Source organism: Hypomesus transpacificus, chromosome 14 (genome assembly GCF_021917145.1).
Source record: "Hypomesus transpacificus isolate Combined female chromosome 14, fHypTra1, whole genome shotgun sequence".
Lineage (NCBI taxonomy): Eukaryota > Metazoa > Chordata > Actinopteri > Osmeriformes > Osmeridae > Hypomesus > Hypomesus transpacificus.
The window spans coordinates 2,349,897-2,371,740 of record NC_061073.1 but is presented as its reverse complement, the minus strand read 5'-3'; the positions used below and the strand labels follow the sequence as shown (position 1 = coordinate 2,371,740).

The 21,844-nt window shown below is 50.4% G+C and overlaps 2 protein-coding genes across 3 annotated transcripts; both read right to left on the bottom strand.

Moving 5' to 3' along the window:
* Nucleotides 1–1,829: 1,829 nt before the first annotated feature.
* On the bottom strand, nucleotides 1,830–17,359 carry edc4 (enhancer of mRNA decapping 4). 2 transcript variants are annotated; one of them, XM_047033792.1, is made up of 29 exons: nucleotides 17,139–17,359; nucleotides 16,140–16,287; nucleotides 15,809–15,920; nucleotides 15,578–15,677; nucleotides 14,133–14,319; nucleotides 13,888–14,035; nucleotides 13,560–13,664; nucleotides 13,352–13,467; nucleotides 13,167–13,250; nucleotides 12,763–12,858; nucleotides 12,483–12,582; nucleotides 10,826–11,006; nucleotides 10,307–10,373; nucleotides 9,993–10,084; nucleotides 9,632–9,825; nucleotides 9,326–9,405; nucleotides 8,990–9,131; nucleotides 8,390–8,907; nucleotides 8,050–8,151; nucleotides 7,627–7,770; nucleotides 7,456–7,492; nucleotides 7,183–7,345; nucleotides 6,760–6,936; nucleotides 6,020–6,135; nucleotides 5,695–5,860; nucleotides 5,387–5,573; nucleotides 4,684–4,903; nucleotides 4,253–4,416; nucleotides 1,830–2,555 (listed from the first exon to the last, which is right to left on the bottom strand). In XM_047033792.1, the coding sequence occupies exons 1-29, from the start codon at nucleotides 17,224–17,226 to the stop codon at nucleotides 2,372–2,374; spliced, it is 4,218 nt and encodes a 1,405-aa protein (XP_046889748.1). In that variant the 5' UTR covers nucleotides 17,227–17,359; the 3' UTR covers nucleotides 1,830–2,371. The 2 variants fall into 2 exon arrangements, with proteins under 2 accessions (XP_046889748.1, XP_046889749.1); XM_047033793.1 differs by having other exon boundaries at nucleotides 13,358–13,467.
* Nucleotides 17,360–17,898: 539 nt separating this feature from the next.
* Nucleotides 17,899–21,785, bottom strand: nutf2 (nuclear transport factor 2). Its single transcript, XM_047033383.1, has 5 exons — nucleotides 21,702–21,785; nucleotides 20,766–20,887; nucleotides 19,713–19,784; nucleotides 19,307–19,405; nucleotides 17,899–18,622 (listed from the first exon to the last, which is right to left on the bottom strand). The coding sequence occupies exons 2-5, from the start codon at nucleotides 20,862–20,864 to the stop codon at nucleotides 18,509–18,511; spliced, it is 384 nt and encodes a 127-aa protein (XP_046889339.1). The 5' UTR covers nucleotides 20,865–20,887; nucleotides 21,702–21,785; the 3' UTR covers nucleotides 17,899–18,508.
* Between the last annotated feature and the right edge of the window lie 59 nt (nucleotides 21,786–21,844).

Below are 21,844 nucleotides of genomic sequence, written 5' to 3'. Positions count from 1 at the left end.
GTATCCAGATATCCGAATCCGTTTGCTGAGTAAGCTACCGTTCAGCTTGAGCTACCTGCTCCGCTCAGCAGTCCGATGGAAGGTAGGTGAGATACTCCTTACCACGCTCACGAGGGGGATGAACGCCGTACTCCAGTGTGTGAGTGCGTGTGTGCGCTTACGCTGTGGGCGCGAGGGAGGGTGGACAGGACACGTGTATTGCACGGACTACGCTACGATCAGATGTAGGCTGATGTGTAGCCTACTGAAGGCGACAGCGCGGTTGGCTTTCATCTTGACAAGCGGTCATCATCTTATGTATGGTGCACGCCCACGTGCTTCATTACGTGCACGCGAGTTCTTCCCTCAGCGGTGAAGACCCACGGAGCCCGCTGGCCACGAGAGAATGGAAATAAAACATTCAGTCATGTCCTCATCACACGCTTATAAAACAAGCCACACAGACACGTGCTGAATTGAACAAGTCTTTTTTTTTTTTTTTTATTCCAAAAACGGTTAGGGTAAAAGAAAGTGTAAAATGTACAACATAACAATCCAAGCACAGGGAACAAAACACGTAACAGAAGCTCAATCTTTCAGAACTAGAAGAAAACAGGTTATGCTGTGTAACTGTATAGCGGATCTGCAAGCTACCCATGGTCTGTGGTTGTTTGACTCAACCCGGAAGAATGAAATTAGTAAAAGACGAAAAAATAAACTAACCTAGAGAAACAGGAGAATTCAACCAGTCTCTGTAATCTGGCTCTGTTGAATCCAGCTATAACCACCAGTCATACGGCTCCAGAAGTTGCCAGTTTAAGGAAAAACAAGGATCTGAATTTTTCCCACACATCCTCCCAGACCCATCTAGGGCCTTCCCTCTGGAGCGCTAAGCCCTGATAACCTACTCACCCACGGGCTCTCCCATTCACATCAGTTAACCTAAACAAGACGATGGTCCATCAGTGTGGTATGGGTAACCTTAAGAGATATTGGTCCACCTCATGCATGAACGCCAGAGCTCAGCCAAGGGATCAACAAACAGCAGCTCCATGCTGATCCATAATCGACCCCCTCCACGCTCCCCAGCTGTGACGCCGAGCAGAGATCGGCTCTCGGCTAATCAGGTCTGATCTACTGGAGGGCTCTGGTAGATCCATTAACAATGTTAGACTAACGTCCAGGTGGCCTGCAACTAGGCATGGGACAGCATTTCAGTCCAGCTCCTCCGATCCGTCGACTCCAATCCAGTCATGGTTGCAAACCTGAAGCCACCTTAATCAACTCCATGTGCCATCTAAGATGTTGTTCACTTAGTCAAACACGCTGCCAACCACGTATAAAAAGAACACGGAGACAAGCCACCTATTCTGGCACAACAGAACCTCTGTTCCTAACCAACATCTGACGGCGCTACTCCTACACCAGACAACCTGGAAGACGACAAACCAACCAACCTTTCTGAAGAACAATAAGGCACTGACTCCAACCTCTGGGCTAGATGGGACCTACAAGCCTTATCAATTGAACCATGAACTAACCTGGCTGCCAACCAGCCCCACCTATGTGTTCCTCTGGCCTGTAGCTGGGCCCTGGGACGAGAACATTCCTCAGGAGATCCGGCGGTGAAGGCTGGAGTCCGTACAGAGACTGTAACAGCATGCCAATCAGACTCCCAACACAGATAAACATGTATGAACTGAAGTATTCCTGTGCTGTGGTGTCAAGACCTGGACAGATACATGGAAAGCTGCCAGGGGAAAATAATTGAAGGAACTTATCAGGTTAACTGCTCTCTACCGCCCCCTAATGACCGGGAGAGGAACTGCATGGGGACTAAGATGTCCTGATCATAATAATCAATAACAGGAATCAGTTTATTTATTAGAAGCTTTTCTACTACTTCATCAAAAGTGTTTTCAAACAAGAATACAAGATTGTAGAAACAAAAGCTATATATATGCTTATGTATATATATATATATGTATGAGTGTGTGTGTAAGAAGGAGATGTTCCTGAAGGGGCGAGATAGCTGAATCACAGACAGCCATCTTGTTTTCTGGCGCTTTCTAATAGGCCCACGGTCGCCATGGCGAAGCTTGATAACCATTTGGAGACCTCCTTGGCGACCAAAACAAAACGGCAAGAGACAACGGATAAAAAAAGAAAAGAAAAAAGTCCAGGCTGAACCGGATGCTCCCCAGCGCAAAACAAACGCCCTTCAGGCTACGTTGTCCATGAAGGGTCAAAACCGCCGTCCACGTCCCCCCAAAAACTAAAACGGTTGTAAATGCAGGGTCCCGCTGGGTGGAGCTGGTGGTGCGGGGGCGAGAGAGAGGAGCGACACCGACGTCATCATCATCATCCCACGCCCAAAGTCAAGAGGAATAAGCTAGTGGTTGACGAGGCCCTGCAGCATCATCATGAGGCGCCGGGCACGCTTGCCCAGGGCGCTGTGGGGGTCCTGCTGCAGGAACTGGAACAGCTTCTGGCGGACCTGGGAGAGGACGGTACTCATGTGGTCCCTGGTGACGGGGTCTCCGTGGTCCAGGTTCATCACCGCATCCTCCAGGTAGCTAGGAGATGGAGACAGACGGGTAAACACATGAACAGATGGAGAACACCCATTTCCAAGTACTCCAATCACCCTGCCCAGATGAAGCCTAGAGGTCTCAAAAGTCCTGTTACGCATTTGTTGGACATCTGGGGACATGTTTCTAGGGCACCTCTACCATCCAGCGTCACGCACACACTCCAAGCCCAGGTATCGCCCTGGCGACCGGGGCAGTGGAGCCGAGCATGCTCTGTCCAGTTCTCTTCCTCTGGGGCCCAAAAACAAGCTCTTTAGCTGAACTGGCCAACAGCCAATCATCTCCTCAGCTCACCTGGCCAGCGGCCAATCACTAATAGCCGTCCTTTTGCATGGATCTCCTCTCTTAACATCCCCCTATAATCTCCATCCATCCTGCCCCTTCTACCCCCGCCTTCTCTTTTCACTTCTATTTCAGCGCCCATCCTCTCCAGTTCTCCCCTATCCTCCCCCTCAGCCCTATCAGGTCTCCCCCGCCACAAAGCAGCTATGCCCTTTCCAGACAGAGAGGGGGGGGGGGGGGGGGGGGGGGGGGTTGGCCCAAACAGAGTAGCTGCTAAATCAATACGAGTGTGGATCCTTCCTGCCACGTCATAAGCACCCCTGCAAAAAGATACTGCGAGAGAGACTCGGTTCAAAACGCAGCCCTGGGCCTTTTCCCCCCGCCCAGCCTCTCCCCTGCTAGCTGTGTGGTCTCCGCTGCAGGCGGCGGGCCCAGATCCCAGCAGATGGGCCGGAGCGGCAGCTGTTCGGCGGTCAGCAGCAGAGAGAGGGAGCTGGGCTGGAGCGCCGGGGCTCAGGGCAGTAAAGAAGAAGAAAGAAAAAAAAACTGCAGGAGAGGACATTCTCACACTATTCACATCTCTTCCTCACCCCCCCCCCCCCTCCTACCTCATGCTCCTCCCCCCCCCCCCCCATGTGGACAGCCAGGGCATCACAGCTGCTTGACAAACTGCCTAACACAGTTTAGTGTGACGCTGGGGACAGTGAAATCACACAGGTCGCTGATGATGGAGGCTGTGGTGACGTCTGCGGCCAGGAGGGCCAGAGATGGGCGGGCTACCAGAGAGGTCGTGTTAATCCAAGATTTTTCCTTCATTAAAATCGGACGGCTGTCCGTCATTTGGACAGATTAGGACACAGAGGGTGATTTACAGTAACAAAGTCATTCACACTCACTGTCTAGCTGTCTTTAGCTGAGTTGTCATGCTGGGAGGTTATAGTCCTACATAGCTGCTATGACATTTTGCTGTTCTCAGTTTAACACACAAGTTAGAGTCTATGTAGACCAGCAGGAAAGTTCAATTCAGTTCATATCTTTTAATGTGTTCATATTTTAATTCTAGTTGTTGAACTTCATTTAATTGCATCGGTCATGATTGCCTGTTTAGGCACGATGGCTGCAGTGTTTTTAGTGGCCTCTGCTGTCACTGTGGGATATATTCATCTTTGTGGTGCTGACATGATAAGTGGCAGTATGGCTGGGGTCTCAGTTCTCTCCAGGTGCTAATAAATGCATCATCTTCAAGCTTGTTTTGTATATTCATGAATGTAAATTAATTTAATTAATTAATAAATTTTTTACGATCCTTTCAATCACAATGACGGACAAGGAGTAAGTGGATGTGTACCTACGTACGTGTGTGTTCCAGGGTGTGTGTGTGTGTGTGTGCAGGTGTTTACCTGATCTTGAGCTCTGTGCGGGTTGCCAGGTTGGAGGACAGCTGCTGTATCAGGGACAGCAGGACCGGCTGGATGAGGGGACAAGGTTCCTGGCCGAACACCTGCTGGCTGTCGATGGTCTCACACACGTACAGGACCAGGTTCAGGTCTGTGGCTGACAGAGCCTGGGGGGGAGGGGGTCACCGCACATGAACCAGTCAGTGTGTGTGTGTGTCTGTGAGGTATTGAGAAGAGGGTGTGTGTGTGTATGTGTTATTGAGGAGACAGTGTGTGTGTGTGTGTGTGTGTGTGTGCGCGTGTCTGCAAGAGGTATTGAGGAGAGGGTGTTTATGTGTGAGAAATGGAGGCAAGGGTGTGTGTATGTGAGATGTGTGTGCGTAAGGTATTAAGGTGTGTGTGTGTGGCATGAAGGTGTGTGTGTGTGTGTGTACCTGCTGGAAGGCCTGGTTGAGCTGGCCCTGCTGCAGCAGCTGGAGGACGGCAGCCTGCTGGGTCTGGAAGTCCAGGTGAGCAGAGGGAACTGGCGTCCCTGCAGCAGACCTCATGGCCTGCATGATGGACGAGGTGACCACGGCCTGCTGCTCCTTCATGGCCTGCCCCACCTCGCCCTTCACGATGCGCTGCACCTGGGTCAGGATGGACTCCTGCAAGCTGGGGAGGAGAAGCAGGAGAACCAGATGGAGAGAAAAGAAGGATCCGATGAACTAACCTCACAAACACCATCAGCAAACACAATCTGCAAAACTCAACAAAGCCTGAGAAAAAACAATGGGCTGGTGGTTTCACTAACTGCAGATCTAACTGCAGATTACATCTTTAATGAGCAGATTACATCTTTAATGAGCAGCGAAATCAGAAGGACATTAGTCATTTGCTTTAGACAGAAGCCCTTGTGTTTTTATCTCTGAATCCCTACTCTAAACAGATCTATACCTCCAGAGGCATCCAATATTAACTGAAGGGTTCAATAGAATTCATGTTGGATATTAAGCTCTGGATTAGATTGTTTGTTTCTGCACCACCCCCAGACACACACACACACACACACACACTGCACTCAGGGATTCTCTTCTAGGAACCCCTGATTGTTCTGATTGACCCCCCCACATATTACACACACAAAAAGCGACGTACTTTCCCACGCTCATGTGCAGCTGATGCTGGACCTCAGAGCGGACGTTAGCCGTCACTGTATTGGCCAGCTGGTCTGTCGACTTCTGGAAGGCGTCGAGCATCTGCTGCAGCTGACCAATCAGAGGGTCCCGCGCATCCTGCTCCCGCAACTTCCTGTTTTTAACGTGGTTCTCCAGCTGCTGGATGTCTGTAGAACAGCACGCGTGCACACACACACAGGGGTCAGTAAGACACACACACACACACTGGTGTCAGTAGGACAAACACACACTCCTGGATGCCAAACATCCCCTGTTCAGCCATCTTACATTCATGTGTTCCCTGTTTGAAGCTGTCGTTGATCTGCTGGAACATGGACTGGCAGCCCTTCTCAAACACAGGAAGTACAATGCTCTGGAAAGCATCCTTATAGGCCGCCTGGATGGGGCCCTGCATGGCTTCTGCTGCTGCCCGGCCAATCGCATCTGTCGTGTTCTGGAAAGGGGGAGGATACTTCACGTGACTGTCTGTTACATACGTTACATGATCAGGTAAGTATTCAAAGCTCTGTGTGTGTACATTCTTAGGCTTGAACGTGTGTGTGTGTGTATATACACGTGTGTGTGTTCATGCGCCATCATTCGGCCGGCCCACCTTAGACTTGACCACCTTGCTAACGTTGTCCTTGAGTGCTCCCTCCACAGCGGTCAGCTTGGCTGCTATGGTGCTACTGAGCTGACCGGTCACCGGCTCCAGACTCTTAGAGATGGCTGCAGGAGGAGAGCAGAGGTGGAAGGGAGGAGAGGAGGAGGGGGATATGGGAGAAAGGGGGAGGGAGATGGGGGAGAAAGGGGGAGGGAGATATGGGAGAAAGGGGGAGGGAGATGGGGGAGAAAGGGGGAGGGAGATATGGTAGAAAGGGAGATGGGGGAGGGAGATATGGGAGAAAGGGAGATGGGGGAGGGAGATATGGGAGAAAGGGAGATGGGGGAGGGAGATATGGGAGAAAGGGAGATGGGGGAGGGAGATATGGGAGAAAGGGAGATGGGGGAGGGAGATATGGGAGAAAGGGGGAGGGAGATGGGGGAGAAAGGAGGAGGGAGATGGGGGAGAAAGGAGGAGGGAGATATGGGAGAAAGGGGGAGGGAGATGGGGGAGAAAGGGGGAGGGAGATGGGGGAGAAAGGGGGAGGGAGATGGGGGAGAAAGGGGGAGGGAGATATGGGAGAAAGGGGGAGGGAGATATGGGAGAAAGGGGGTTGGCGAAGAGAAGGAGTGAGGGTTGGTAGAGAAAGGAAAGATCATAAAAAAAGAGTGTAAATCATCACATCTGATAGATTAGACAGCATGCATGCCAACATGCTAAAGGCTAAGCCAGACAGGAAGCAGTCGTACTCTGAGGGACGGTCTTCCTCATCTCGTCACGGATGGTCTTGTCCAGGCGGGAGGAGAGGGAGGAGGAGAGGGAGGAGAAAGAGGAGGACAGGGAGAGGGCTAGCTGCTGAGACAGCTGCTCCTCAAGCTGCTGGTTACGGCTCTGGTTCTCCAACACCACACGCTCCAGCCTTCGCTCTGGGGTCAAAGGTTAAGGGTCACACGGAGAGCGGCTGGGTCAGGGTACAGCTAGGGGCAGGTGTGCCAGCTCTCCAACCCTGTTCCTGGTGGGTGGTGTTGGTTTTTACTCCAACCACACTTATTTCATCTGATCAACACTAGTGACCTGATCCACCAGCTAATCCTGAGAAACAGGTGTGCTCGACGAGTAGTAGATGGGGTGTGAGTGTGTTAGCTGTTAGCGCGGCTAGCAGGTGAGGATACGCTGGTGCTCCTGCTGGCTGGCCAGGGCGTGGTCCACGTGCGAGGCAACGCTGTTCTCCATGTGACCCGACAGCCTCTGCAGCTCCAGACGCAGCTCGGCTAGCTCCCTCTGCTGGCCGCGCAGCAGCAACAGCAGCTCCTCCTGCAGCTCTCCGCCCAGCGCCTGAGGGAAGGGGGGGGGGGGGGGGGGAGACACACGTTAGTACCACATGAGCATATCCATCTCCATGAGGGCTGTGGGGGAGATGAGCACACACACACAGCCATCCCTACCTGATGGTGGTCCAGTTGTCTGGACTGGCACACCTCCCTGAGGAGAGAAGACAACAGTCATCACACGACCAACACCGAGACCACTTCCCGTTCCCCTGACCCTCGACCCCACCCACACGACCCCCCCCTGCCCCCCCCGCCCCCAGAGCTCCTCCCTGACCCTCCACCCACCCCTCGTCCTTCTTGTTCTTCCTCTTCAGCTTGGGTGAGCTGCGAGGGGAGGTCTTCCAGTCCTTCACAGGAAGTCTGTGAGACGAGCGAGCGCCACAGTTCCCCGAGGACGACGCCAGGCTGGCCACCTCGTCGTCATGGTCACTGGGACACACACACACACAGATCAGCGTTTGTGTCGTGAATCGAATGGTGGACTGTTTGTATTTGAGTGCGCGTCTCTGAGTGTGTGGTAAGTATGACAATGTGCTTGTGTGTGTTTGTAAGAGTGTTTGCGTGTGTGTGTGTGTGTGTGTGTGGTTGTAAGAGAGTATGTGTGTGTGGTTGTAAGAGAGAGTGTGTGTGTGTGGTTGTAAGAGAGTATGTGTGGTTGTAAGAGAGAGTGTGTGTGTGTGTGTGTGGTTGTGTGAGTGTGTGTGGTACCTCTGCTCTGCGCTGGCGTCCTGGCTGTCGTTCTGTGTGAGCTGGTAGGAGCGCCGGTGGTACGGAGATGACACGTGCCTGTCCTTCAGATCTTCCCTGGAGCTACAGGAACACACACACACACAGTCAGCACGGACACCGTGTGTGTGTGTGTGTGTGTCGTCCTGCTGTAGGTAAGTGTGTGTTCCTGTAGCTCCAGGGAAGAGATTGCGTGTGCAATCTCTTCAGGAGGTGCATGTATGAGTCTTTCAGAAGGAGAGAGAGGGAGAGACAGAGAGAGAGAGACGAGACAGAGAGACAAAAAGAGAGACAAAAAAGACAAAGAAACGTAGAGACTAACCAGTCTCCCAAGCCGTTGTCTCTCAGACTGTTCCGCGTCTCCCTGGTGATGTCGGGGGCGGCCGGCCAGGGGGCGTGGCTTCCGTTCCCATCCCCCACCCCGGCCCCACCCCCGGCCGCCCCGCCCTCCTGCGACAGGGCGTTCTCCAGCAGGGAAGGGGTGTGGCTCAGCCTGGGCTCCACCTCCCCGGCCCCGCCCAGCTCCGGGGGCAGCAGGGCGTGGTCGGCAGGGGCGCGGCCCCGCGGGGAGGAGGACAGCAGGTGCAGGGCGGAGGCGGCCGAGGCCATGCTATCGGCCATGCTGTGGAGGCTGGGCAGGGCCTCGGGCGCGGCCGCAGCCAGGGAGCGCTGCAGCGTCTGGGACGCAATCTCGGGGATGTCCTGGGATAGGGCGGTGGAGGCAGAGGAGATGACGTCGGGGGAGCGGGCACGGGTGGGGGAGGCCTGAGGGGGGAGGGGGGGCGAGGCCAGGCCCTGGGGGGGGTCCAGGGACAGAGAGGCGATGGGGGGGGTCAAAGACTGGGGGGGGGACAAGAGGGGAGACGAGTTAGATTGAAACCTGGTGGTCTGTGTGTGTGTGTGTGCATACATGTGTACATACGTGCAGGTTGTCCAGGCCAGACAGCAGCAGGGAGCAGCTGGCTCTGGGGCTGCTGGTTGAAGCACTGAGGGTCAGACTGCTGCTGCTGCTCTCCACACACACCTTGTTGCTGCCAGGACTCTGGGTCAGGTCCTCCACAACCCTGCACACACGCACACAAACACTGGTCATCCACGTCAGCAGAAACAGGCACAGTAGATGGGTCGTCACGGCAAAGACTCAAGAGGCAGCCGAAAACGACCACTTAGGAACGTCCAATGAGGTGTCCTTCTAAAGTGCCTTCCCTGCAGACATGCCTGAGTCCTGTGAGGGGCTGGAGGTGTGTGTGTGTCCTACCTGACGGGGGTGTCCGAGTTGCTGCTCATCCCCGTGACGATAGTCAGACTGCTGGCACTGCTGCCTGGCGACGCTGGCACCTGGAGACAAACTAAAACGTCAACCAACCAACCAACCACATCCCGTTTTTGTAACTTTATGCCTGCTATGTGGCTGTTGGGTGGCCTTGTCTTAAGAATGCCATTGCCCAGAATGACCTGTGTTATAACGTGAATATGACAAACAAATCTCTTTGGCTGTGACTTGACAGACGGGTGAGAGACAGGGTGGGGTGAGGATGAGGGAGGGACAGCTGGGAGGGTGTACCGAGGCGCTGGGGGTCATGAAGGCGTCGGGGGTCATCAGTTTGGGCATCGCGCCGCTGGCCCCGCCTCCCGGCGACAGGAAGTCCACAGGAGCAGGAAGTGAGGAGATCTTCGGCAGGTCGCCATGGGAACCTCCTGAGTCTCTGTCGGAGCTCATGGCCTCCACACTTAGGTCTGTCAGGGGGTCAGAGAAACCTGGGGGACACACAGGAGGGTTAACACACAGACACACAACATATGATGGAACTTAAGACAGAGATAAAAACAATTTTCCAACACACACACACACACACACACACAAAGGTTACCTCACACACGCACATGAACCAAACACACAGGAAGTGAGCGAGACAGACACTCACCAAACGCGTGGTGGGAGTCTGAGTGAGGCAGGAAGTGTGTGGAGCCAGAGCCCAGGTTGGGCTGGAACCAGATCTGAACATCCTGCAGAGACCTGAAGACACCACAACATCAGACCTGTGCCACACACACCAACACCTCCCTACCACCACTACCAGAACACAGGGAAAACACACCCATATAGGATATGTATACATAACATTATCGATGTATAGCTATGTATAGAATGTGTATAACATTACAAGACTACAAAGAAAGCACCCTTAAAACCCTGTTAGCATCCAGGTAGTCCTTGTTGCTAGCTGTGGAAACTCACTTGGTGTGGACACAGTAGAGCTTGATCTGGATTCCTGATTTAGACTCCAGGGGTCCCTGGGTGCCCTCTGGAGCAGAACACACACACACGGTAAAGGACATGAATCATCATTGAGGACATTGTCTTGTACATTATGCATATCGGTCAGCTCAGCTTAAATGGTAAAGATCATATAGGGACCACGCACTTACAGTTTGGGGTGGTGGGGGGGTTAGGAAGGAGTTTGGAGGTGGTGGGGGGGGAGTTAGGAAGGAGTTTGGAGGTGGTGGGGGGGAGTTAGGAAGGAGTTTGGAGGTGGTGGGGGGGGAGTTAGGAGGTGGTGGTGGGGGAGTTAGGAAGGAGTTTGGAGGTGGTGGGGGGGGAGTTAGGAAGGAGTTTGGAGGTGGTGGGGGGGGAGTTAGGAAGGAGTTTGGAGGTGGTGGGGGGGGGCTAGGAAGGAGTTTGGAGGTGGTGGTGGGGGGGGGGGAGGGTTAGGAAGGAGTTTGGGGATGGTGGTGAGAAGGAGGGAGGGTACGGTACCTGTGGTCATGCTCTCGCTCTCCTCCACGGGGGGCAGCACCTCGGTGTGCCGCAGGCGGGAGTGAGACACTTCCTGGACCCCGAAGCTGAGGACGGGGTGGGTGAGCAGGAACTCAGACACGGCCGTGAAGCTGGCTCTGCCTCGCTCCTGGTCCTGGAGCAGCTCCATCACGTACAGCACCTGGGACCAGCACACAGGGTTAACACAGTCACAGCACCTGGGACCAGCACACAGGGTTAACACAGTCACAGCACCTGGGACCAGCACACAGGGTTAACACAGTCACAGCACCTGGGACCAGCACACAGGGTTAACACAGTCACAGCACCTGGGACCAGCACACAGGGTTAACACAGTCACAGCACCTGGGACCAGCACACAGGGTTAACACAGTCACAGCACCTGGGACCAGCACACAGGGTTAACACAGTCACAGCACCTGGGACCAGCACACAGGGTTAACACAGTCACAGCACCTGGGACCAGCACACAGGGTTAACACAGTCACAGCACCTGGGACCAGCACACAGGGTTAACACAGTCACAGCACCTGGGACCAGCACACAGGGTTAACACAGTCACAGCACCTGGGACCAGCACACAGGGTTAACACAGTCACAGCACCTGGGACCAGCACACAGGGTTAACACAGTCACAGCACCTGGGACCAGCACACAGGGTTAACACAGTCACAGCACCTGGGACCAGCACACAGGGTTAACACAGTCACAGCACCTGGGACCAGCACACAGGGTTAACACAGTCACAGCACCTGGGACCAGCACACAGGGTTAACACAGTCACACAACACTGGCTGTACAACACAAGGAGCCCCAGTAGCTCCATGCAGACCAAGGCCTTATCGCAGCGAGCTGGGAATCAAATCCGGTCTTGGCTCTTTGCTGCACGTCTTTCCCCCCCCTCTACCTGCCTGCCTTTCCTGTCACAATTCACTTATAATCTGTCTAACAAAGCATGGAAAATACCCTCGAAAATCTCTCTTTAACGGTTAACTGCTTAATCCGTCAATCAGGTTTAACCCGTTAATTAGTAGCGTCACATGACATTTACATTTAGTCATTTAGCAGACACTCTTATCCAGAGCGGCTTACATTAAGTACAGGGACATTTCCCCCAGGCAAGTAGGGTGAAGTGCCTTGCCCAAGGACACAATGTCATTTGGCACGGCTGGGAATCGAACTGGCAACCTTCTGATTAGTAGCCCGATTCCCTAACCGCTCAGCCACCTCACTCCCCATCACATATATGCGATCGTTCGAAAGCGGCCCCCACAGAGTACCGTCACACGTGTGATTCTGAACATTGCAACCGACTATTTTCCGATAGACAAAAACTATATGACAAACGCTATAGTATGGCTTCAAATGCTTCAATTAAGAGGCTAACAAGTAACACTAGCAGGTAGTAGCATTGCTACGAGTATTATGCTAGGTTGCTAGGTAACGGAAGCTAACTAAAGCTAGTTAGCTTTCGTTTTGAAAAAATAACTCACTCTGGTGGAAGCGTCGGTAATATTTAGAACTCCCTCATCTAAATGTTAAGCCACACCATGACATCCAAGACTTGTAATCAAGTCCAGACAGAGGGGGTTCCACAGGTCGGGGCGAGATGATCTGAGTACACAGCAGGCCTCACCTTCCTCTGTACGTCAGTCAGGATGAGGCACTCTGCCGACAGGTCCAGACTAGCCTTCAGGCTGGGCCGCACCGAGGAGTTGAACGGGTCAGGGGAGAACCTGGAACACGGAAGAGTTCAGACTTAAAAACGGGCAGGAGTTCCCACAGTGGAAGAGTCCTGGAGAAGGTTCCAGAAAAAAAAAACGCTTGACCGGAGTTCTTGAATATAACTTTTTGGACTAGTTCTGTCAGAAACCAACAATGAAAAGGGTTCTACAGGAGCGTTCTAGAACAGAGACCTGATGGTCTGCAGGCAGGTCCAGGACACGGTGCACCACATCTTCAGCTCCTGGTTCTGCTCCGCTCCCGTGATCAGGAAGCGCCAGAACGGCACGCTGCAGGACAGAGGAAGAAGAGGGGAGAATGACAGCAGTCCTGGCTGACACCTCAGCGAAGCCTCGTGAGGAACAGCAGTCCTGCCTGACACCACAGCGAAGCCTCGTGAGGAACAGCAGTCCTGCCTGACACCTCAGCGAAGCCTCGTGAGGAACAGCAGTCCTGCCTGACACCACAGCGAAGCCTTGTGAGGAACAGCAGTCCTGCCTGACCCCTTAGCGAAGCCTCGTGAGGAACAGCAGTCCTGCCTGACACCTCAGCGAAGCCTCGTGAGGGACAGCAGCAGCGCTACTCTGGGAGGACGTACTCTGGGTCCTGCTTCTTGTGGTTGTCGCAGAAGAGCAGGCAGGAGAGGGGGTTCCCTCCGTGGGGCTGCCACTCATGCAGACACCTGGAGGAGCAGGAACAGGCCGATAAACACACACTCTACAGGGACGGAGGAGGATTCTTTGAGAGACAGAGGAGAAGGAGGGAGATTAAAAGTCTTGTTACATTGACCTGGGCTGATCCTGGCCCTCGATGTAGATCTGCCAGAACTTGACGTATCCATCGTGGCTGGCAGTGGCCAGGACCGTTCCGTCCGGAGACAGGGCTCCTTCGCTGATTCGCTGAGAGATAAACACACACACACGAGCCAATCAACATCCAGCAGCATCTCGACGTGGTTTAGAAACGGGAGAGACCATGTGGTGGCCCTTACGTCCGTGTGTCCTTTGATGGTGATGAGGCCATCCTTCAGGTCAGCAGCATCCACGGGCCAGCTGGTGGTGTTACTGCGGAGCACATCCAGATCCCACACCTCCGCCTGCAGAGGGAGGGAGGGAGGAAGTGAAAGAGGGAGTGAAAGAGCGAGGGAGGAAGGAAAAGAGCGAGGGAGGAAGGAAAAGAGGGGGAGAGCACGAGAGAGCGAGTGAGAGAGAAAGAGAGAGGGAGAGAGAATGACAGGTGATTAGGGAAGATAACACAAGGAGAGATGATAAGAGGTAAAAGGTGTGTCCTAGCATGTAATGGTGCAGGTGTGTGTGTACCCTGTCCTGGTGCAGCAGTGCCAGGGTCTGGCTGCTGTCCTCGGGGCTGTCATCCTGCTCTTCCTGGATGTAGGGGCACCAGATCAGACGCCTGGTGGAGTTTAAGGGCGTGTCCTCTGGCCGGCGGATGTGGACCACTACCTGGTCTCTGGGGAGGAACAGTTAAGGGCCTCACGGCATAGGATACATCCCAGACACACACACACAAACATACACACACACACACAGACACACAAAGAGGATACAGTATTTTGTTGTTGTGGCAGGTGAGCTGCCAGACGAACAGGTTGCCAGCCTCGTCCACACAGCCCAGCAGGGCTGAGTCCAGGTGAGCAAAGGCCAGGTCAGTGACGGCCCCGGTGAAGCCCTTCAGCAGGGAGCGCTCAGCAGAGCCCAGGCTCAACACCCGGATCATCGCCTGGTTGTTGGCTCCTGACACACAGGACACGCACAGTCACAACACTAGACAAGGACAGGGTCAAGTGTATTGACACCATGTTCATCTTTTTTTATATACAAAGCAAGGTCCAATTTTACAGACATGGATAAAACCTAGTCTTAGACAAAGAACTTTGTCAATGGAGAACTTTGTGGAATTTATTTTACTTTAGGACTAGGCTTAATCCAGGTCTGGGAAATTGGGCCTTAGTGTATATATGCAGATAGGGTTAAGGGTCAGGGGCTAACCCAAACCCTGCGAATCATTAGTATTTCTTTTTTTTCTTCACACTTCTAGAGCATATGGTTTACTTGTTTATAATAGGAAATGGGGGGAAATAAAGTGTTTATACAGAGATCTCAACATAACAATATGCGCCAAGTAAAGCCTGCCTGCTCTGGTATGTGGTTCTATCACTGGCTGTTGTAGAAGCCATTCCTGCCTGGTGATATCATGGCCTGCACCGACTTCAACAACAACACTGCCTCTGCCTCTCTGCACTGCCTCTGCCTCTCTGCACTGCCTCTGCCTCTCTGCACTGCCTCTGCCTCTCTGCACTGCCTCTCTGCACTGCCTCTGCCTCTCTGCACTGCCTCTGCCTCTGCAATGCCTCTGCCTCTCTGCACTGCCTCTGCCTCTCTGCACTGCCTCTGCCTCTCCCTCTCCTAGATGTTGTTGCTGTCCCAGACATCGTTCTCTCATCCTCCTGTTAATGCCGCTCTGGCAGCGTGAGGATGAGCCTGATGCCTTGGGGCACTGCGTCATAGAGGGGCACATTGACGTGACAGACTCAAGTGCTCATGTTAGCTAATGTGCATTATCCCTTCTTAGAGTCAAATGAAAATAATTATAAACAGGGGAAACCATGGATGTAGAAAGGTAGATGGTGCATTTTGACGTGTGGCTGTGTCCACTATATTGGCGCGATCCAGATCTGCTAGTACACAATATGAGGTGTTTACTAAGAGATGCAGGCTTCTGTATGAAAATCTACTGAAACTCGCCAAACTCAGACTGGTTTAGTGTAAACTCAAGCAATTGAAAATGATATTGGTAACCAGTATCTCATTTTTATTCCATGAAATGCAGTTAGATTTATAGAGAAGCCTGCATCACTCAAAACACCCTTCCTAGTGATTGCGACCGTTCCAACATGGCTGACTGGAAAAACGCACAGCAGCAACATACAACAGCAGCCAATGAGATGTCTCTGTCTGATAGAGGAACCACATGATCAATCAGTACACTCACCTCTAATGGCGTACGCCAGGAAGGAATTGGACACGGCAATCAGGTTGCCATAGTAATACTTGTGTTCCCAGTCGTACTTGGCAACAGGCTGGATCTTCACCTGAGGGAAAGGAGAAGACCATCAGAGACTAAAACACAAAGTAGGAAACACCAGCTTACCACACAGTGTCTGACTGTGTGGAAAGAGTGTGTTTAAGTGTGTGTGTGTGTGTGGTAGTGGTGGTAAGTTACCTTGTTGCTGCCGCGGGCTTTGCTGTCAATACTGGAGTCTCTACTGGCCACAATCTCCACATTGTTGGATGTGATGGCAATACAGGTGGAGCCATCATCTCCAGACAAGCAGCTGGAGGGCACAACAGACAACACAATGGCTGCTTCAGACATCAGGGTTCTGGTGTCCAGTCCCACTACGCTCTACATTCAGGTACACAAGCACTTTTTATCCTGCTAGCGTGGGTGCACGCTTCGTCCCGAGATTTTTTTTATTTTTACGCCGAAAAACCCCCCCACAAAAAACAAAGCGTCAACAAACTTGGCTGATGTTATACTGGCGAACACTCACATTATCTGGGCTTCTTGGACGCTTTCTGCAGGCCCTTCCTTCTCCGCCATGGCTGAGCGCTCTCCCGCTCCAAGGAGATCGGCTCCCAGAAGACCGTTCAGTTCACCATTGAACGATGGTTTCCTTTGGTTGTCACTGGATGACGAATCTGGTTGGTAAAAGACGGTTAGGAGAAAACTTTGTAAAAAAGGGCGCCTTGCTAGTTACACGGAACACGGAAAGAAAACGTTGGATAGACGGATCCCCTGACTAAACGGAAAGAAAACGTTGGATAGACGGATCCCCTGACTAAACGAAACAAAAAGGACAAGCACAACGACTAAGTTTCCTTTACGTTGTTCAGGTGGCGTTTGCTCATGCAACATTGACGTGAACCAGCCAGGCAAACAATTTCCGTTGACAATCAATTAGCTACCAAGCTACCATCACTTACTAGTAATAAGTAGCTAAACTGGTTGGCTCCCCAATTTTGTATTGTCGTTATTGAGCTTAACAAGGGAAAGGCCGAGTGTATTAGCTAGCTGGATTTAACTTACCAATGGCGACAATTAACTTTTTTCTACTCAGCCACGAATATCTTTAATATCTGTATTTGTAGTCGGGAAAATTCGTACAAGCGGAGCTGAGACGAAAGTTAACACGTGTTAAGTTTGTTACAACATTCGAACGTGGAACGTTCCAGACTTTATAACAGCAAGCCTGTAAAATCATTGCGCAGTTTTCTGCTACTAGCGACCCAGCCAGGCTAATAACGCCAGAGACTTACTCGCTAAAACAAGCAATGTTAAACGATGCAGCTAGCTAAACGAATCTTTAATTTACTAATTCCTGGGTGTAACGTGAGCATGCACATTGCTTGATAACCCGGCCAAAAATGTGAGAGAAATTTAGGTAGCCAGCCACTGCAACGCTTTAACCCAGACTAGCTTGTTAGCTAGCTAGTCTGTTCATGCGGCCTAATGCACCTCACTTGTCTCCTTTCATTCCCGGGGAACTTACCGGCGCTGTTCCCGGGTCGGTCCAGTTTTAAGATATCTCGAAGGTGCTGGGTGGCACCCTCAATATCTATATTAGAATTGGAAGCCATGTGTCAGGGAAAGGGGGAACTGGGATTTGAGAGGGCAGCAAAATCTTTCTTTTTTTAATTTTATGTCAGTGCTTGCTTCGTTTGCCTCCAAGCTAGTGGCAAACCGTCTAAACTTCCGCTGTGCGTGTTCACGTATTGCCGTCCCCAACGTCAAATGGAAACAGAAAACGCTGTCAACAGCTCCTACTGAACTTTGATTCCATCCTAAACCAGTCGATGTACTATTAAAATTGAAACATATACTCATTAAAACATGCATAACATATCCTTAACAAGCCTTACATTGAAAATGTATACTACATAACGAATCATCTTTAAAAGGAACGGAAACAAAGTTTACAACATTCCTACTTTTCGAGAATAGTAAGGAAACAGACGTTGTCATGCATACATTTTACTAGACTGACCAGATCCTCGAGCAGACATCTTAATCATGAAATGAACAGTTTAATAAAATATAAATGTTAGAAAATATTTCAAAATCAACACTCCCACTTTCAGAGCATGTAAACAAATGACAGGAGGCCGAGGTGCTCATGAATTACTTGATGTTAAGAGGCTGATCTCTACGATCAGTCTTGCTTTACATATTACTTTGATGAAAACAGGTGGTAGTTTGGTGTAGAAAGAAAAGGCAAAGAGACAGGCAGATACAGGGAGACAGAGGAAACATGAGTTGACATCTTCATTAAGAAAATGTGAAGGTTTTATTGTGTATGGCGGCCGTTGTAACGATAGATAACTGTGAGCAGACAGGGTAACAGTGTCATCATCCTCATACGGTTCTCCAGGGAGCACCCAGACTTGACCATGAACAGAAACCCAACCTTCAATGAGAGCAGAGATGCAGTAAAATACACTAAGGCAAACTGATAAAAACACACAAGGGGTTAATAATAGAACACAACTAGAGAATAGTCTGAAAGTGAACTAAAAACAGGTCAAGTTATTAAGTTAACAGCAGAGTCCAGTAGACTGGTAGGCGCCGGTAAGCTGCTGTTGTTGGTGTCGTCCTGGTCCGGTGTGCACAGAGAAGCTCCCAGCATCATGCAGGTCAGCAGAGAGGCAGACAGACTGGTCAACCAGCTCTCAGCAAAGGAGCACGTATTGTTTCTGTTGGGCAGGCCGGTTCCAGCCCGCGTAGGATTCTGGGATTGGAGTCTAAATATCCGGTGTTGTTATGTCAAGACGGGTGCAGACGAGGTAGAGGGGGGGCTGGAGGTCTGCTCCACTCCTGCCCCGCCCTCCCAGGTCTTCCTGCCCGCCTTGGGGGGGGCGGGGCTTATCCAAAGTTGTGCAGAGCCAGCCTGAACATATCATTGGTGCATACCCACGCATCGTTAATGTTCTTCAGGATAAAACACTGGTGGAATCCTATGACAGGGTCATCGTCTGCCTGGATATAATACATACAACATACACACACAAATACAGACATTTGAATTTAATATTTATTCCACATTAGTAGAACAAGTAGTTTGAAGGTTGGTACATCTGTGTCAATGGCTGGTATAGTGTAGGGGGACTGTTTGGGTTATTTGAATTAACTTTCTAGGGCTTGTTTCAATTGTGTCTCAACAGAGGTTACCAAAGGTGAATCCAGACCACTGAGTGAAAGCAAAAAAAAATTACAAACTTAAATACATAAAACTCCAGGGTCTGTCTGAGATCCTCCCCACCCTTGTATTAAGGAGTATGTGTGTCATTAGTTGAAGTACACTGTTTATTCCATTTCACGCACACCATCCATACATGTTTGACCTTGGGGGAGCACTGAACTTGAGGCTTTTAACATCATCACTGGCAAGTATAACAATTCCAGTTAATACAAATTCCTTATTGTTATTTAGTTATGATTTAGTTTAGATATGTGAAACAAGAAAACTTGAGGGTAGGTCACTGCAATGTTGTGGTTTTCAGCATGAAATACAACACTGGGCAAATTAGCTGGCCGATTGGCTATCAAACATTAGCTGTACACTGCTAGGCTATTTTATTACAGGGTCAAATTAATGTAACCCCCTTAGGAAAATAATGTTATAGTCAAGGTGCTTGTATAAAATAAGAGTAGTTTACGTACCTTTAGCTGTCCTACAACCATACTCAGGATACAGCTGTCTGGGGTGGGCTGGTGGTCCTGGGCTGTTATACTATGGGCAATTTTTGTAAAGGGGAGAGTCTGGGGATGAAAAATAAACAAAGATCATAAAGACAATACTTAGATCAAGTACTCAAAACCAGACCACCTCTGAGTCTTTTAGACTTTTAGTCATGGATTGAAGACGAAGACCTGGAGAAGGAACACTAAGTAGAGTTTTTTGTTCCTGTTTGAGTTTACAGTGTAATAACTGACCGCAGTGGGCTAAAACAAACTGTCCCAGTTTGAGACAAATCTTCAGCTCAGTGCTGTTGTCCTCGCTTATGCATGTGGTTGCCACGGTGTGTAAGCCATCTAATACACCAGATCAAATCAGAACGGGACTCACTGAGAGCTTCTCGACAATCGCTGCTTTTCCCTGGAATTGCTGTCCCTCCCACGTCAGGCATGACGCATCAATCTGGCGGGAGAGAGAGGGTGTTAGGAGACACTGAGGAGGGAGGTTAGTGTAGAGCGGGGCTCCCCAAACTACAGGCCCGCGGGACGAATATGGCCCACCCACACAGTCGGACCGGCCCTCTGAACAATGCCAGAGACATGTTTTTAAAATTGAATTTTAAATAGGCCTGCATGTTTTAAACATATAACTGTATTTGATCATGAAGGTTGGCTTCCAAACTAAAATGTCCCTTAGCTATGACCTATTAAAAAGTCCCTTAGTTATTAACTATAATTATTAACATAAACAAATCATATAACGTTCCATTGTGATCGAGCAGGTGCATGCGAGCCAGCAAGAAAATCCGGCCCATGTAATTTTCTGTTACAGACCAACCCAGTCCCACATTAAAGAAAGGACAAATGATCTGGCCCTCGCAGAAAAAGAGTAACGATAGACAACAAAGAGTGGATATGCAAAGAAACCCTAGACAAGACCAGTGACAGTACAGGTGGTTCTTCTTGTTCAGGGCTCAGTTACGTGTGTATGTGAGCTGTGAGTCATATCTGGTTGTTCATTTTACAGAACGAACTGAGCTGCCAAGAACCAGCGGACATCCAAACAATGCCTGTCATGCCACAAGCTCAGTCAGGAATGTTTGGAGCCTGGATGACAATCGGCATTATTACAGAACTTCGAATACATGTATTGCACTTAGTAGGCTTGAAAAAGCTAATTTGAATTAAATATATCTAAAAAACATTAAACATATCCAGCAAATGAATTCAGAACACATAGTGAAGTATGACTGGAGGGTAGGTAGGAGGACAGGAGGAAGGTGTTCTTAATAGAGAGCTGAAGACAGCAGCGAAGTCGTGCTACTGTAGCTACTGTTGGATAGAAGTTCTACACCAACAGTAATGGAGACACACAAGCGCATACATCTGAGAATGACAGATGCTGTTGATACTATGATAGGCACATAACACGCTCTATACTTACATATATTGCTCCAAGCTGGGTCCTGTCCGTGTCGAACAGCTGGTAGTAGTGCTGCACAAAGCTAGACCCTATCTGCTCCCAGATTGGCTTGTCCCCCATCCTGAATCTCCCAGCGACTCTCACTATGGACAGACAGACGCATAGACAAGAGACATATACAAGCCGGCAGGACAGAAGGAGACGGAGTCACACATAGACACAGGTAAAAGTTGAAACACAGATAAGACAGGTCAGTGGAAACCAGAGATGCCTCGAGGGTACTGGTCATTCACAGTTTTCTATTAAACTTCAGTTGCTAGCATGTAGAAACGCCTCTTTTGAGTGGCAAACGGACAGTGACAGAGTGAGTCATGTGGCTCCAACTTTCGGCAAGGCAAGCACATTCAAATGTTGGCAGATACAACTAGCCCGACCCTAGCCGAACAGAAACCCCACCTGTCTGACCACCATGCTGACTACCATTGGTCTATTCAAAGTCTATTCAAAGCCAGCCAGCCAGGGCTAGGCTAATATAATGTTTAGGGTTCACATGTTATTTTAGCAGCTGATTTGCCATCGTCAGCTAGCCAAGTGCTAACCTAATGTTAATAGGCGGCAGCAACGCTATTAAATGTCTAAATATCAAGCAGTTACGAAATAAAATGCTATTTGATGTCGGGGTTAAAACATTTCTCGTGACAACCAAAATAATTCTTTGGCACGTGCTATTCTAACTGAGTACTAAAAATACTCTACTCAAATATTATTGCCTGCCTGTTCCTTTAGACGGGGCCCGCTTCCAGACAGCATAGGCGTGTCCTAGCACTTTTAGCCGGGCCACCACATTTGAAAAAGGTTTAACGCACAAGTCTGTTTAAATGTAACACGTAGATACAGTTACTTGACGACTAAAATACCCTCATTCAACAAACCATGAAATGCTTTAAAGAAACTTACCGCGGATCTAAACCTTTCCCTGGTGCCAGTTATGGCGATTACTCCAGTTCACTAGCGTCTGTGTTAAAGTACGCATGTCTAAAACGTTAATCTGCCCCGTTGGTTTGTTGGAATTGTAGTCTTCACGTCCAGTTTTGCCCAGA